Below are 16,703 nucleotides of genomic sequence, written 5' to 3'. Positions count from 1 at the left end.
CATTTTATAGTCCCTGGAGACACCTTTGGGAACATCACAGTTTGTGAAGATAACACCGTATTGTCAAGAAACTAAAAGACACCAAAATCTGCTTAATATTATAGGAGCATGTTATGCTAAAAATTTCTACTGAAAGAGGTTAAGATTAAGAAAGCTTTGTAACTTAAAATATAGTAAACCCAAGTTACCTGTAAAACTCACCTTCGTGGAATAACTCATTCTTCAGAAATGCCAGGTAATGAGACATAAGTCCATGCTTTTAGTTTTTAATTAATACAAAACCAAAAATAAAAAATAAATGACTTTCCCGCTTGGAAATTCAGAGTTAGCCCCTAAGGAATTGGAGTTCACCAGGGGAAGAATGCAGAGGAATGTAAGAAATATAAATAAATAGCTTTAACGATAATAGCTACAGTTTATTGAGTACTAGCATATGCCAGGGACTCTTCAGATACATTATTTCATTGCCTGCACAAGGTAGACAATGAGGAACTCAACAGGAGAAATAAGTAAAATTCTAACAGGGTTTAGAGAAAGATGAAATGTTTTCTGATTAAAGAAAACAGCAAGAAAAAAGTGGCATTTGCCTTTAGCTATGAGGAATTCATCAAAATGATTATCAAAACATTACTCATTTTCACCGGGACCTTTGAAAAATCCATCTGGGTGCCCCCTCTAGTAAAGTCAAGATGCTTATTTTATGTTGATATTTAGAACCTTTAATGAGCATTGCATAAAAAGTACTTATATCATGAAACAAATCACCAATTTACGTCTATCCAATGCAAGAGAAAAGGCTACATGGTTAAAATTAAGTGTGGCAGATTGTATTTTTCAGAGATAGCTACAATACCTACCATCCCATGCTCTTCTTAATAGTGTGACTTTGACAATTCACCCATCAAGAGGTGGCATGTATATGCCACACCCCTCAAACTAGGTGAGATTTTATGGGGTTTCAACCAATGTTAGTATGGCAGAAGTGACACCATGGAAGGCTGTCATAAAAGGCCATGCAACTTCTGCTTTGTCAGTTAGAATACTCATTTCTGAAGCCATCTGCCACACGTAATCTGAACCTACCATGCTATAAGGAAGTCCAAATTAGCCAAGGCAGAGAGATCCCATGGAGAAGCCCTGATTTTATGTGAGAAGAGAGAGATGCAGAACCAGCCCCCAAGTGCTCCACCTCCCCAGTGTCCCAGACCCATCTACTATCTGACTCATGGAAGACCATGAGTCAGAACCATCTGAGTGAGCCCTACCTGATTTCCTGAACCACAGAAACAGTGAGAAAGAATAAAATGATGGTGGTGGTTGTTTTGAGCCACTATATTTTTTGAAGTGTTTTTAATGCTGCGACAGTGACTGGAATATTGAATATTCATCATGAAGTAATATCTATGCTAGATCATGCTTCTCAAACTTAATGAGTACATAAATTACCTGGGGATTTAGTTAAAATGCAGTCTTACTTAATAGTTCTGGAGAGGAACCTCAGATCCTGCATTTCTAACAAGTTCCCAGGCAATGTATATGCTGCTAGTCCACAGCCCACACTTTGAGTAGCAAAGTCCTAAGTAACAGTTGAGATATGAATATCATACCTTTATCTGGAGGCATTCAGTCTTATTGTCTTCTTGGCAACATGACTCAATAGCTGTCTCATAACAAGCAGACATTGTCAGAATTGTGGGTCCATATAAGAATGGGTGCTGTCTAGAAGTTTCATAAATGTACCTAGATTTGGACAAAGACAAAGGTGTGTAATTTGGCATTCAAGAACATGAGCTGATACTGTTTCTTAACAACTTAGGATTCATTCAGTTTCTTGTACCTGAAACTTCTAGAATATCAAGGTGATAGAGATGAGGGAGCATTATGCATATATGCATCAAATGTTCACTATGGATAGATCACTGTGAAGTGACAAACTTCACTTCCTGACTGCTGGGGAAAGACAACCAGTAATTAAAACCTCCCACTTTTATAGAGAGAGTGGGAAGTAGAAGTCAATAATCTAAGCTGGACTGTTATGCAGGATTGGTGCAGGAGAGTTAATTTAGAAGCTCTTGGGGGGAGAAAAGAATATCTCAAGATCACCCAGTTCTTCCTAGACTGGAGAGTTAATGCCATTGTCCTTCAAGATATGTCATTCAATATTTTGGGTTGCTATTACATTCCCAGTCTTATTTTCCTCTCTCATTCATTCTTCACACTCATTATAGACCTGCCTTTCAGCTATAATCATATCTCCTCATAGTTGTCTGCAAAGCATGTCCAAAACACCACACATACCCACAGATACATACCTAACAAAATTTGACATTACTGACAGAGACTGGCTCAATGTTTGCAACAATGCATTTTCTCTTCCTATGTGCAGATGAAGACTACTTTTTCAGCCTCCCTTGCCGTAAGGTTGTGAGTTGTGACCAATGAAATATAAAATAAAATAATATACATCGTTTTTAGTCTAGGCCATAAATTCCTTTGCACATTTCCCTACTCTCTCTCTCTCTCTCTCTCTGCTCCACAGTAAACTTGGAAGCACATGCTCTAATTGGTATAGCTCCAAGCTGGAAACATCCTGGATTCCTGAGTTATTCCTTCAAGAAGAGTCACCTAAGAGAGCTACCCAACATGCATTAAACTGTTATATGGGCAAGTAATAAATCTTTAATAAGTCGCTGAAATTTGTGGTTCTTTTTATCACAGCATAGCCTAGTCTATCCTATTATAACGTTTTCCCTAATGAAAGTTTAGGATGTAATGTCTGCTCAAGAGGCCTATCTAGCCAGAAAAATGCTCCTGGTTCTACAGCATTAAGGAGATAATGAAGAAATGATAGATAAAGACTAGGAACTTGAATTTTGTATTGTTGACTTCCTCCCACCCCCAATCCCTTGGATAATACATATAATTTTGATTCTGCAACTTCCTTAACTTGCATTCCTCTTGGAATGCCAACTAAGGATGCAATTACAGTAGCCATTGGAGTTCAGTCAAAGGACAAGTTTGCCACTGTTGCCTTGCCTTAAACAATTGAAAAGGAAATTGCATCTCATGACAAATGCAAGGAAATGCTTGAAATATCTGAACAGGAGTCACTGAGTTCTACAGAATCTACTAACCTAAACCACACCAAAGAAGGCTGCTAAATTTTCTGGGTTAGGGATGATATCCACATGTAGCTTCATCGGAAGACTATTCCTTGCTGCTTTCTGGAGTTTAGAGCCAGCTACTGAAAAAAGGATGCCATATGGAAAGACCAGAGCTTTTGTGGGAGGCCTGAAGCACTAACCAAACTTCAGTAGAGACCTTACCTAACAACTAATGTGAATAGCAATCCCATCATAATGTTTCCTTTTGGTTAAAAGTAGAGTCTTTTCTTATTGGTGTATGAAGTGTGATGGCCATTAGAGTGGATTAACAAATATTTCCAGCTCTCCTCCTTCCAGATACATATAGGATTGTACATTGTCACCCCCTTCTGAACTGAGGCATGACAATGTGACTTTCTATGTCTAAAGGTATGTGAGTGAAAATGGTAGGTGCTACTTCCAAATAGAAACTTAGGAACCAATACATGTTTTACCATTATCCTCTTCCTTTGCCACATTAATCAAAGAGACAAGCATTAAGATGGGGCCTTTTGTCAGCCTGGGTCCCTGAATGACTATGACCTCCTACCGATCTATGTTGCACAGATAGCATGAGTGAAAAATAGAATGTTTGTTGTATCAAGCCTCTGAAAATTAGAAGTAATTTGCTACCACAGCATCACCTCACCTGTCCTGAATGATATAGTTGGGATTATTACTTTTTACAACTTATAAAGGGAAAAAAATCAGCACAAGTCATAGAGGGGGGAAAAAGAAGTCAGATACTAGGACTGAAACCTCATTCTTGAGTGGCTGGGCAGGACTTAGAAGAGTAGGCCTATGCTTCTGCATAAAAACCCCCCTTCACTTCCACCACGGGACCCCAAACCTTGCCCCTGGAATTTCAAAGGGTGAGGTATCAGCAGAGTTTGTCGAGCCCAACTTGTGTAATCAAAATAGCAGAACTGATATCACCAACATTCAACCTTCCTCCTAAGATAAGGCAAAATTCTCAGTCAAAACGAACTTTTATTGGAGTCGTTCTATATCTCTGCTATCAGGTACTATGTTGAATTAAGAGTTCATTTTTGTGCTACAATAACTTAGTTCCCTTAAAGGACATTCAAGGTGAGCCTATCTCATTTCAAATCTCCAAAGACAGAGTTTTGGAGTGTAAGGAAAGCTTTCTAATAATCAGAACCATTTGAAAACAGAATGTGGCCCTATTATATGGTTAAGTAGGGTCACGCTTAGTTGGAGCTTGAGTATTAGAGTTAGGAAACACAATAATAATTTAGAATGATCAAAAATATTATTGAAAATTCCTTTAATAATCCAAAGATACAGAACTACAGTTTTATGTATATGTATACCATGCTTTCTTTTGGTAACTCCAAAATAGCCAATATTTCCTTCGGCTTTGAAATAAGTTGCTGTTTCCATGGTTGAGAATTAAATAATTGTTGGCTTATAATTATGAAGCAAGCAGCTAAAAAATTATTTTCCCTGAGTGTTTATAATATGCACATAAATTAAAATTATCCTGTAAGGTAACCATCTAATACTGACTTCGTTGTAAACTCTCAAAAAGAGATTAGATTCACTAAGTGTTGATTAGATTTTGAAATGTGTAAGCATTCAACTCAAAAATATGATCCATGATTCTCACCTAGAGTAGATAGCACCCTAGCAAATGGGTAGTCAAGCTCATATTTTGGGTTCCATTTGGTTTTCCCTGATGTCAGACATGTTAGAACCTGCCTAATTCCCTGTCCAATAGTCCTTTCTTCCCAGGTGGCAGGAGCCACTTAACTCCTCCTTGAAGGCCTACCAGTTTCCGGGGGAATTCAACTCCTGTATGGGTGAATTAAAGGACTTTAGATTATTCCACATTGTCACCTTATCTCCTCATTTAGCTCTGGTCTAGAGTTTTGTGTCTAAAATCTAAAATCAAATCACTACCATGCTCCTTTCTCTAAACCCAGTAATCAGAGCTCTCCCTTATTCCCTATATCTGAGCCTGTCTAGATAATGTGGCCAGAATTGCATTTCTAGAGAAGTGAAGTCTTGGACTTTTCTTGTCATTTTCTACCTCTCTAATTATTGGTGTCTTGTCTCTAAATCCCAGTTCACTGGCTTGTACCCCACCCTTGACTGAAAGACTCCTCCTATGCCAATTGAGGAGCCAAAATAGGAGTGCGGCTCACATCTGCTATAGTGCTATCCACTCTAGATAGGAATTATAGAATCAGAGTTTTTTTAGTTCTTTAGAAAACTCACCTCTGTCAGATCTACAACTATTGCTGGTTTCTAGGTCCCCAATGACAGGCTCTATCTCCATGCTTATCAGATGCCTTCCCTGCTATTGCTTGAATCTCTCCAGCTCCTTATTTGAATTATCACCTGCTTTCTGTCCCCAAAATTTTCTGCTTATTTTGCTTTCCCTATTCAATTGTATCTTCCAACATCATTTGCTAATGGTTGCCTAGTCTGAAATTTAGGCATATGAGTCCTGTGCCTGTTTGGATGTATTATGTCCCCCAAAACACCATGTTCTTTGATGCAATCTTGTATTAATGTTGATTAGGTTGGAATCTTTGGGTTAAGTTGTTTCCATAGAGATGTGACCCACCTGACTGTAGGTGATAACTCTGATTGAATTATTTCCATGGAGGTCTGGCCCCACACATTCAGTGTGGGTCTTGATTTAATCACTGGAGTCCTTTAAAAATGCTGGCACAGACCCAGATACTAGCTGGCTTAGCTCAGAGATGCTTGGAGTTGTGGACCCCTGACTTGCTGCAGCTTAGAGAGACATTTTGAAGATAGCCATTGAAAGCAGACACTGACGTTTTGGATAACACCATTTTGAAATGCAACCTGGGAGCAAGCAGATGCCAGCCATGTGCCTTCCCAGCTTAGAAGTTTTCCGGATGCCAATGGCCTTTCTCCAGTGAAGGTACCGTATTGTTGATGCCTTGCCTTGGACACTTTATGGCCTTAAGACTATAACTTTGTAACCAAATAAACCCCCTTTATAAAACCCAATCCATCTCCGGTGTTTTGCAAAACAGCAGCATTAGCAAGCCGGAACAGGTCCCTTTATAGCTCCTGGTCATTCCTGATCTGTTTCATGTCACAGACATTTCCATGCACTGTTGGCTCAATAAGATGGTAACTGTCGTTCTGAAGGAGAAATATTATATTGTAGCCCAAATTTTTACTTTAATCCCATGTAACAAAGCATTATTTTCTCAGAGGCTCTTGTATAAAGATCTGTCTTCAAATTTCAAAAACATTCTTCTTCAAAGACCATGAGAAGGAGAAATGGCTTACCTCTCCCTCACTGACCCTGGATTCTCTTTGTCCGTCTCACAGGACTTGTCCAGGATTTGCTCAGGATTTGGAATTTGAAATACATCACTGTATTCTGCATCATCTTTTTTATGAGAGAGAAGGCACTTGTGCCTTGCTGTGTAATTTTTATTGCAACAGTCAGAAACCCCATATTTATCAACCATTCCTTGGTTGTTGCAAATATGCTCTAGGAAGGTAATCATCTATAGGAGGAAAAGATAACTTAAAAAGGAAGCATAAGTGATCTATATTTCTTACCACAGGAAACTTAAGGAATTATTGTCAAAAAAAGTGGCTTAATGTTAAACTTTGAATCCAATAGTGCCTGGATAGCTCTTTTGAACAAAAGCCTTTTAGATATTTCAACATTTTCATCATATTGGATAGTGGCCAAATAGAATTTATCATTCTCCTATTCTCATATGTAATTACTTTATTTTCACACAGTTGAAACTTTTTAAAATAAACATAAGCCAGAATGTCCAGGGACTAAAGAAATCAAGTTATTTTTAATGAGAACTCTCCACCAAGAAATGGATGGTAATCTGCTTTCCTTACTTCCTAATTGTTTTTAGTTTGGTTTCCATGGGAATTTATTTTAAGAATTGAACTCTGAGGCAATGTGTATTCAGTGTCACATATCCAAATGGAAATGTAATGATTCAGTTAGTTTCAAATACCTTTGAATGGCAATAAACATGTGGGATGCTATAAAACTCAGATAGCAAATGTTTCTAGATTGGGTGGATAAGGTCAGAAAAAGGTCATCTTCTGAAATGGAAATAAGTAAGAATTACTATAAAATAACTGAGACTGGCTATTGGCAGAAATAGTCCATTTAAAATGTGTTTCTACAGAGACTGATGATTTTCCTATGTCTACTCAGATTCTAGTCAAAGCTAAAACATATTGGCTGCAAGAAGATGGTGTACAACTTGTTAAAATAAAAATGAAAACAATTCATTTGTTTTTCAAATTATTTGGCATGAGAAAAATTAATCCAAAAAATCAGTAGAATTAAGAATATGTTAGTGTTTATCAAGAATTTTCCAAGAGAATCTCTATTTTTATGGGATTTACAAATCATGAGACAGATAAACTTTATAATAAGACAGTATTAGCACACCAAGATTATCTGCTGCTGTGGAAAACTAGACCAAAATAATAATCACTTCTCTCTTTTTTGTATTCCCTAAGAAACTATTTTAAAATAATAGTTCAGTTTCCCAAGAACCTCTTAGATGGGAATGTCAGACCATAGTATTGTAGTGAGAGGCAGAGCCACCAACTTAAATGAATAAATGGGCATTCTAAGTTTCATTCATTCTCTAAAATGTTTGATTCTCAGAGCCTGATCTCCCGGGAATGAACTGATAAAATGTAGGTTTATAAACCTACAAAGATTGTCTCGGGTATGACTCATCTACATATCCTTGCCTTCCAAAACCCCTGCCTAATTATTCAACCAGCCCCCTTACAACATCTTTTGGTTGCAATTTGATTTAAAAAGAGAAGAAGACAGAATCTGAGTCACCTACCATTTGGTGAGAACACTCTGAAGGTGACTCATGTGGCTTGAATCCTTTGCACTTCTCTGCAGTATTGAGCAGTTCTTGAACTATGGTTTGTACATCTTCATAAGTCACTTTCTGAAGAAACTGAGCAACCATAATGCTGGTGCTGAAACACAGCACTTGTGATTGTTAAAGACAGATTCAAACCATTTTCCTCCATCATTCTTTGTTATATCACTACTTCTCCCCCACCAAAAAAAATTTTTTTATCAAATTTCAGATAAAAGGATATTGGTAATAAAACTTACATGTCTCTTAGGTTCTCCTCCAGATAATTCTGACTTTTAAGGTACTTCATGGCTGAAAAACAAGAGATTTTATTTGTGAAGTCTTTCTTTACAATTCTGAACATCTGTATTTAATCACTCATAAAATTCTAGATTTACTTTTACTTAAATGTAAAGAAATTAGAACAATTCACCACAATATATTTTTACTAGTATTTAAACTGCATTCTGGGAATGATTTATTTATATTCTTATACACTGTATAGTTGAAATCTATCCTTAGCTTACAAATAAGGTGTGTCTACTTGTGTTGAAATGTGTTATTTAAATAAACTTGATGATTTGGTTATTTAACTGTTTATATTAGAAGCTATTAGCACACCCATATTAAGAAAATTAAAGCTTAGCGTAGGGGGAAAGAAAAGTATAAGTATTAATATTTTGCCAGGCTTACTTTAGCAAAGACTATATCTTATACATCTTGGGTTTGATCATGACCTCCACCTCATCACCCTCCCCCACCCATCCATGGCAACATCCTCACCAATAGAGAGTACAGTGTCTTCCTTCTTATACTAATAGCTCCTAAAGGGCTTAGAATCTAGCTATTAAATAAAGAAACTATTACTATTCACCTTATTAATATAGGGGAAAGAGTCTTGGTTTTGCAGACAACTATTTTGAGTTCAATTTCCAGCTCCGGTACTTAATGTGACCTTGGGAAAATAATATAACCTCTCTGGGTTTCTGTTTCTCTAGCTGTAAAATGCAAGTAAGTTCTGCCATATTGGGTGGGAGTTAAGAGTTGAATGAAGGCATATATGCAAAGCACTGAGCACAGTGCTTGTACTGAATAATGTAGCTGATAATATTATTCCTTCCATTATTCACTTGGTTGCTGTATCTGAAATCTTATTTGATTTCACATGAAAGTTTGAAATGTAACATTCCCTCACCTGCAGTGGAAGTCATTCACCAAAGCCTACAGGGAGATACATTCTTGTGTATGTTGCCTCGCTATACAAGCTCTCTCTGTATTCATCTCACAAGCTGATTTCTAGCAATTGACAATGATTCTCTTGACATTGATGACCACTGAGAAAGATATGCCTTTCCATATACATTTTTGTAGCCATCACACATTATCTCCTGACACATGGGGTTTGTAGATTATAAATAGCAGGGATTCCCTACCTGCATCTTGTAAACTTCTCTGAAGAATCTGGCATTTAATGTAGCCCAAGAAAACAAGAAAATATATGAGTCTAATAGTCTTCATTATTTCAGAGGAACATTTATAAAAGGTGTTCTATCTCTTGGGAGAAATGAAGAATCTCTTTATATTCTTTTCAAGTAATTACTATTAAAAATTAACCTTTTTTGGCAAATATTTTTCCTGGTCACTAAGACTCTGATAAAATCGAGAAAATTCATGACAAGGAAGAAATATTGTTGATAGATTGCATTCATTAATGAATACTGGATTTTAAAATGAGTCATTTCAATCTAGTTATTTCAAGATTACAGCAAACAAGTCTTGTAACAAAGTAATCAATGAACACTTTTGGTAAATATTGATCTACAATATCTCATTTCCTAGAAAAGTTTGTTGACATGTACAAAGTCCTAAAAGTGGAAGGGGAGAAGGTAAATATGTAACTGTCCCAGACTCAGATAAATGGTCAGGGCTGAGGTTCCAGTGCTGGGCACATTTTGAAGCCCCTGGGGAGAATGGGAAGTTAGGGGAATAGGCCTTGGGAGCAAACCTAAATTATAGGTCCCTTTCTCTTGGGTTTTTATGGCAGGTCTGGTACTTATATGACTCATCTAATTCTCACAATATTTCCAGGTGTTCAGTAATATTGATTTCTTAAGTGGGAAATTAAGACTTGAGATCATGTAATTTGCTTATGGACTAATGGGTAGAAATTCAGGTTTGTCTGACCTCAGGGGACACACTGCCCAAGAGTGAGTGTTAAAAAACGAGGTTCTAACATTCCTCTGCTATTACCAGCTTTGCCCATTATAACAGTCAGGGGTCTTCACAGAAACAGAACTAGGAGTATGTATATATATCTAATATATAATATAAATAAAATAAATATATGCATATATCCTACATATAATTTAAATATATTATATATATTTATTTATTTTAAGGAATTGGCTCATGTGATTGAGGGAGGTTAGTCTGAAATGTCTGAAATCTTTAGGGCAAACTTTAGGGCAACTGAGATAAGAACTGATGTTGTAGTCTTGAGTCTGAAATTTGTAGGGAAGGCTGGCACTCTTCTCCTGGAAACCTGTTTTTGCTCTTAGGGCCTTCAACTGATTGGATGAAGCCCATCTACATTATTGAGGATAGTATCTGATACATAAAGCAAACTGATTATAGATGTTAATTACATGTATAAAATATCTTCACAGCAATATCTGGACTACTGTTTGAACAAGCAACTGAGTACCATTAGCCTAGACGAGTTGACACCTAAAATTAATCATCATACCCATCTTCCAGTTCTTGGAGCCAGAGCAGGGAACAGGCAATTACCGATTAAATAAAAAAGTCTATGATACATGTAAAGCCCAAATTTTGGAAATGGAAGTTCATTGGTTGCTACTTTAGTCATTCTTGTCCTCAGCTTCCTCATTCATAAAATGGAGGGTTTTGACCAGATAATCTCTAAAGCTTGCACTCCATTACTTGATTCTGCTACCCATATATTCTCACTTTTGATTTTCTAAGCAAAGAAATAGCACAAGTGGAAGATATTTTCCTGAACAACAATGAAAAATCTGTTATTATTTAGATTTGGGACACATCTGCTTATGGTATAGAATGTGGATCCCTAATGCGGTAGGAAGCCCAGGTTGACAGAGAAGACTATCTTGGTCAGGTTTCTGACATCCCTTTCATTGTCCTCTAAACGGTCCTAATGCGCAGTGCCTGCCTCTTCCATGATATATCCTAAGAGCTGTGTCCTTTACATCTTACTTTAAACCTCCAGGAACTACCAGAAATGAACTCATTAAACTAGAGATAACATCCTTTGAATGAGTGCTACCAGTCTGCTGCCCCTTGCGGACATTACTGATTGATCACTGAACTCTTTCCCTCTAAGCCTAGACTCAGTCTTAGGATCATTTCACAGCACAATGCTATGGGATATCCCCTATCAACTAACTGAAGTTGACACTTCAGAAAAAAGAAGTCTGTTCTATGTGTGCTAAGCTAATTCCTCCTTAAGGAAAGAAAATATAGCTGGCCAGAATCAACTTCCCATAGAAACCTTCCTCTCAGAGGCATTTGCAATTAATAAGAGATGCTTGGAAATACAAAAATATGGTAATCCCCTGTAAGTGACTAGCTGTGGAATTTCAGACTGCAGGAAAGACAAGTAGAGGGGACTATTTAAGAAAGGCAAAGGAAAGATTTCGTGGTAACACTCAAAATACCACAGAGTTTGCTTTCTAGGAGAGTAAACTTTTCAGGCTGGCTGGAAATTTTGGACTTCAGATGAAAAACAGGAGATGGATAATTACAGGACAAGGCGTAATTCTTAATAAATGTTATTTTCACAGCAAATCTAATCCTCACCCAATATATAGAAATGAAATAGACTTCAAAGGAACCTTAGAAAAACCAGAGCTAGGGTCCCTGTACCCCTCTGGGGTGGTGGCTGCTCACACAGATGCAGGCTTTGGGCTTACAATTGCACCATGAGACTTAAAACATTTACAATATCTCTAGTATTAGAAAATTATTCCTGCACTGAGGCCAGATATGTTCACTCCTCTGAGTTCTATCTGAGCAATACAGAGTGAGTTTGACTTTCCCTCATTCCAAACCTCTCTTCTCCAGGCAAAATATATCTCTCAAGCAAACGACTCTTCTCCCTTCTTCCCTCACATCACACAGATTACCTGCTTTTATTAGCGTGTTCTCTTCTAGGCAGTGTGCCAGTTTGAATGTATTGAGTCTCCCAAAACACTTTTATCTTTGAGGCAATCATGTGTGGGCAAACGTATTAGTGTTGAGTAGATTGTAATTCTTTGAGTGTTTCCACGGAGATGTGACCTACCCAATTGTAGTTGATAACCCTGATTGGATGATTTCCGTGGAGGTGTGACCCCACCCATTCAGTGTGGGCCTGGATTAGTTTACTAGAGCACTATATAAGCTCAGACAGAAGGAGCGAGCTTGCTACAGCCAAGAGGGACACTTTGAAGAAAGCACAGGAGCTGCAGATGAGAGACAGTTTGAAGACGACTTTTGAAAGCAGACTCTTGCTCTGGAGAAGCTAAGAGAGGACAAACACCCCAAGAGCAACTGACAGTGACATTTTGAAGAGGAGCTGTGACCTAGAGAGGAACATCCTGAGAGAAAGCCATTTTGAAATCAGAAGGTGGAGCAGATGCCAGCACGTGCCTTCCCAGTAACAGAGGTTTTCAGGACACCACTGGCCATCCTCCAGTGAAGGTACCCGATTGCTGATGTGTTATCTTGGACACTTTATGGCCTTAAGACTGTAAGAGCCAATCCATTTCTGGTGTTTTGCATCCTGGCAGCATTAGCAAACTGGAACAGGCAGGAAGGAGAGAGAATTGCATGGGGGTCCCCTAGGTGAGGCTGGAAGTCTCCTGATGGCAGCAGGTTCCTGGGTCTCCAGCTTTGTATCTGCCGTTCTTGCACAGTGCCCAGCACATAGCAGAACTCACCATCAGCTATGAAATTGAATTAGCTAATGGTGCTGTGTTTTGCCTCTGTTTACTAAATCTATCACCCAATGTTTAAGGAAATATTTCTTCCTTGTTTTTGCTCAAGTGAAAGTGTTTGGAGAAAAGGGTAAAAGGACAAAATGGCTTCATTTATTAAACACCTATTAACTGCTAGCCATGGTGTTGAGTACTTTATAGAGTAACTTCATATATTTCTTAAAGCCTTTGTGACATGGAGATTATTATTCCCATCCTACACAAAGAAATGGAGGGTCATGGGAACTTGTACAAGGAACTTGTCAGAGGCCATACAGCAAGTTAATGGCAGTAGGAATCTGAACCCCCTAACAACTCCCCCCTCTGCACTCCCAGCTTAGATTGAGTGCTTTTGCAATGTACATCCATATCAGGGGTCTTTTACAACATCACTGCACCTCTGACATTATGACTCCTTGGTTACTATCCATCTCCCCTGCTTATCAAGACACAGGAACCATGCTGTCTTGCTCACGTTGGTATCCATGATGTCTGGCACACAGTAGGAGTCTATTAAATATTTGTTGAATAAATGAATGAGAATTCCAAAAACAATGATCTTAACACTATACCAACAGAAATCTGGGAATATCCTGGTACTACAATTAAGTAGTCATCATCTTCAGTTTCAGACATTGAAGCATGAAAAACCTTTCAAGTTTGGAGTCTAGGCAGGGTGATCAGGACATGAACCAATGACCAACCTTCATTTCCTGGGTTCCCAGTTCTACCAGTCCCCCCACTGCCAAGAATTCACAGTTCCAATATAATCAGCAGTTTTGGTGTGGATAGGAGGGAGAAACAAGCCACTGCTGATGCCTTAGGCACTCTTCTCCCTCTCTGATTAATAAACTTTTTAAAGACATTCAACATTACCGTACTTAGGAGGTAATAGGTAAAACAGTGCTAGAGGACCCAAGTTCAAATCTTGGTTCAACCAATTACTAGTTGTACAAAATTGAACAGATTAGTTTATCTTCCCAAGGCTCAGTTTCCCTATTTGAAGAATGGGAGTTGTTAGGATTATAAGAGATAACACATGAAAAGGACCTAGGAACAATGTAAATATTCAGTGCCAATGTCCCCTATTATTATTACCAGTCAATGGCAGCTATTAGTAGTAGTAGCAATAACGGTTCATGCCCTCACTTCCCCATTTCCTTCCCAGTGGCAACCTGAATCCAATGCATGGAGACTCTTCACATCTAGTTCCTGCAAAGGAGATCTGACTTTCATAGAGTAGGGTACATTTAGCCAGTGAACAAAAGATGCTGAGGAATGAATGCATAATGACTGATTAATTAATTTTGTTATCAAATTGACACACAATATCAGTCTTTGAGAAAGAACTCTATAATTTTGTGTTTGTTGCTTGCTGCAACAACATTACATCAGATAAATGTTACAGATGAATCCTTTTATTTTGTTCTTCTCAGAAAATGAAATTCTCCATAGGACAGACAGGAAGCAGGTAAGCTGATCTTCATCTCTTTTCTTCACAACCTGAGAGTAAAAAACTATCTTATGCTGCAAAAGACTACAAAAAATTTATCTTGAGTAACAGAAAATTGTGTACCAAAAAAAACTTTCACTGCTAACTATGTTTTGCCTCTCCAGGTCCATCTTCCTTGACATTGAATTTCATCACAATATCTATGCAACTGTGAGTTCCTCAAGTTTGTGTTATGAGTCTTACCCAATCTGCAGGGGAGGGGGCATCTTTTATAAAAATACTTGACGTCACAAACATATAACTCCTTGCATATGTAAACCCTACAGCAAAACTCCAAAAACAGTACTACTAAGACCTATTTTTCCCACTCTTTCTGTCAATATCCAGAGATTTGATTGTCTCTTCTTTCAGGACCAGACAGTTGAGTGTGCTAGGAAAAAAGCAGAGGAATGTATGACTTTTGTCTTTAGAAAATACCTTGAAGAGTAAGAAAAGGGCTAGCACAAATAAACATCATTGCTACACCGTAAGGAGTGATTGATACACAAAGAAATGCTTCAAGACCAAAAAGCATGAGAGAGAAACAACCCAGGAGACCAAATATTCTACAAACACATTTGGCATTTGACTGAGATAAAAGGTATTATTACCTTTGTTGATTTTAATTTTAGATTTCGGCAGCAACCTGGCTTTCAGCTACTGATTTTAGATGCTGAGAGGGAAAGGAAATAAAAAACATATAAGAAGAAAAATTTGACACTATTATTGAAATTTAGAGAAGCACATTGCCCTGACTTTTGGAAAGAAAAATTAAAACACTTTCATATAGTACAGGGAAACAGTGAAACACTCTTCAAGTGAGCTCAAGAACAGATGCTCAAGTCCTTTTATGAACTGCCAATAAATTCATCCCTGCATTTTCAAAACCCCAATGGACAGACTCACTCAAGCAAATGTTAGATAGGGATTAATACCCTCTAATTAAATTAAAACTAATTTTTTAAAAACTAGTAACTTGTACAAAATAAAATTCCCACATAATAAGCGTTCACTCTGAAAAGTAGGGGCTCTCATCTAGAATGAAAGATGTTTATGAGTGTCTGTGCATGAAGTGTGTGTGTGCTTTGGAGTGAGAAAGGTGTTGCTAGGAAAGAAATTTTGGGAAAACAAGTTGGAAAACAGGCACCTCCTAGGAACTATCCATTGGGACTGACATGCAAAGGTAACTGAGGATCCTGGAAAACCATAGGGATTTGGCTACCAACTCCACAGTCACTAGAGTAAGAACAAGAGGGAACATTTCTACCCCCTGCTCCTTTGCATCCCTTACCTTCCACTCCCTTATTTCACACAAGTGTATGTTCTCAACTAAGGGGTGTTGGGACAAGGCAACAAGAAGGTGAGACAGACACCCCTCATAACACTTTACTTCTTAATACTCTTTCTGTTTCCCTCCTTTTCCAGCTGATGGTGGTTTCCTTTACAAGTTAGTCTGAGGATTTGTTTTGTTAAGACACTGGGTGATTCAAATCAGAACAGTAAGGACAAATGGCAAAATTCAAGGATAATTATTACCTTCCTTATTTACAGATGGTGAACTGCAGTTCAGTTTAAGTTACATGATCAAGATTGCTGAGATTAGAACCCAGGTTCTTTTGACATCTTTTCCAATACCACATTACCACCAAGGAGATAGTGACAGAAGACTATAAGAGAGATATCGGCATATTAGTTGTGTTGTAATTGTAATTGCCCTCTCAAACATAGACCTTATAGACGTTAAAGTAAGAAGCAGGGTCCCAAGGGGAATTCTGTTTTTCCTTTGACCAGGACTAGCAATTGAATTACAGTGGAAAAGAAACATATCCACCCCTTCATTAAAGCAGGCTTCTTGACCCTCCACTGCATGGCACTTCTCTCCTGCATTACTGAAATCTGTAAGCAACGACCACAGATCCTCATTTGAAAGTTGAGGCTTCAGCTTCACTGAGCTAACAAGAAATCTATGGGACAAAGATGTTATCAAATAAAAGCAATTAACAATTTCTTTCTAAAGTGTCTCTTCTCCAAAATTCTTGTCACAGTTTCTGTGTATTAGGGTCTCGATTTGGGTGACTATAAAGAGTTAAAATATTCCACTTTTGAAAGGGCCTCCTGAAACTTCCCTGTTAAAGTTATGAAATGGATTCTATAGTAACATTTTTTTGAAGGATTCTGTAATCACAGGCAAAAT

General features: G+C 37.9%; 1 protein-coding gene across 4 annotated transcripts in view; it reads right to left on the bottom strand.

Annotated features, from left to right (window-relative positions):
- LOC119529506 (alpha-fetoprotein-like) overlaps window positions 1-9,564 on the bottom strand; it is a 58,237-nt gene extending 48,673 nt beyond the window's left edge. For all 4 annotated transcript variants that reach the window (XM_037829960.1, XM_037829958.1, XM_037829959.1 and 1 more), the window contains exons 1-5: window positions 9,457-9,564; window positions 8,284-8,335; window positions 8,000-8,141; window positions 6,441-6,664; window positions 1,608-1,740 (exon numbers count right to left, since the gene is read on the bottom strand). In XM_037829960.1, coding sequence (XP_037685888.1) covers window positions 1,608-1,740; window positions 6,441-6,664; window positions 8,000-8,141; window positions 8,284-8,335; window positions 9,457-9,541 — 636 coding nt within the window. In that variant the 5' untranslated portion in view covers window positions 9,542-9,564. The remainder of the gene's footprint in view (window positions 1-1,607; window positions 1,741-6,440; window positions 6,665-7,999; window positions 8,142-8,283; window positions 8,336-9,456) is intronic.
- Window positions 9,565-16,703: the final 7,139 nt, after the last annotated feature.

The sequence above is a fragment of the Choloepus didactylus genome, chromosome 3 (genome assembly GCF_015220235.1).
Source record: "Choloepus didactylus isolate mChoDid1 chromosome 3, mChoDid1.pri, whole genome shotgun sequence".
NCBI classification, from domain to species: Eukaryota; Metazoa; Chordata; class Mammalia; order Pilosa; family Megalonychidae; genus Choloepus; species Choloepus didactylus.
The sequence above is the reverse complement of the archived record's forward strand: the minus strand, read 5'-3'. Positions and strand labels throughout refer to the sequence as shown.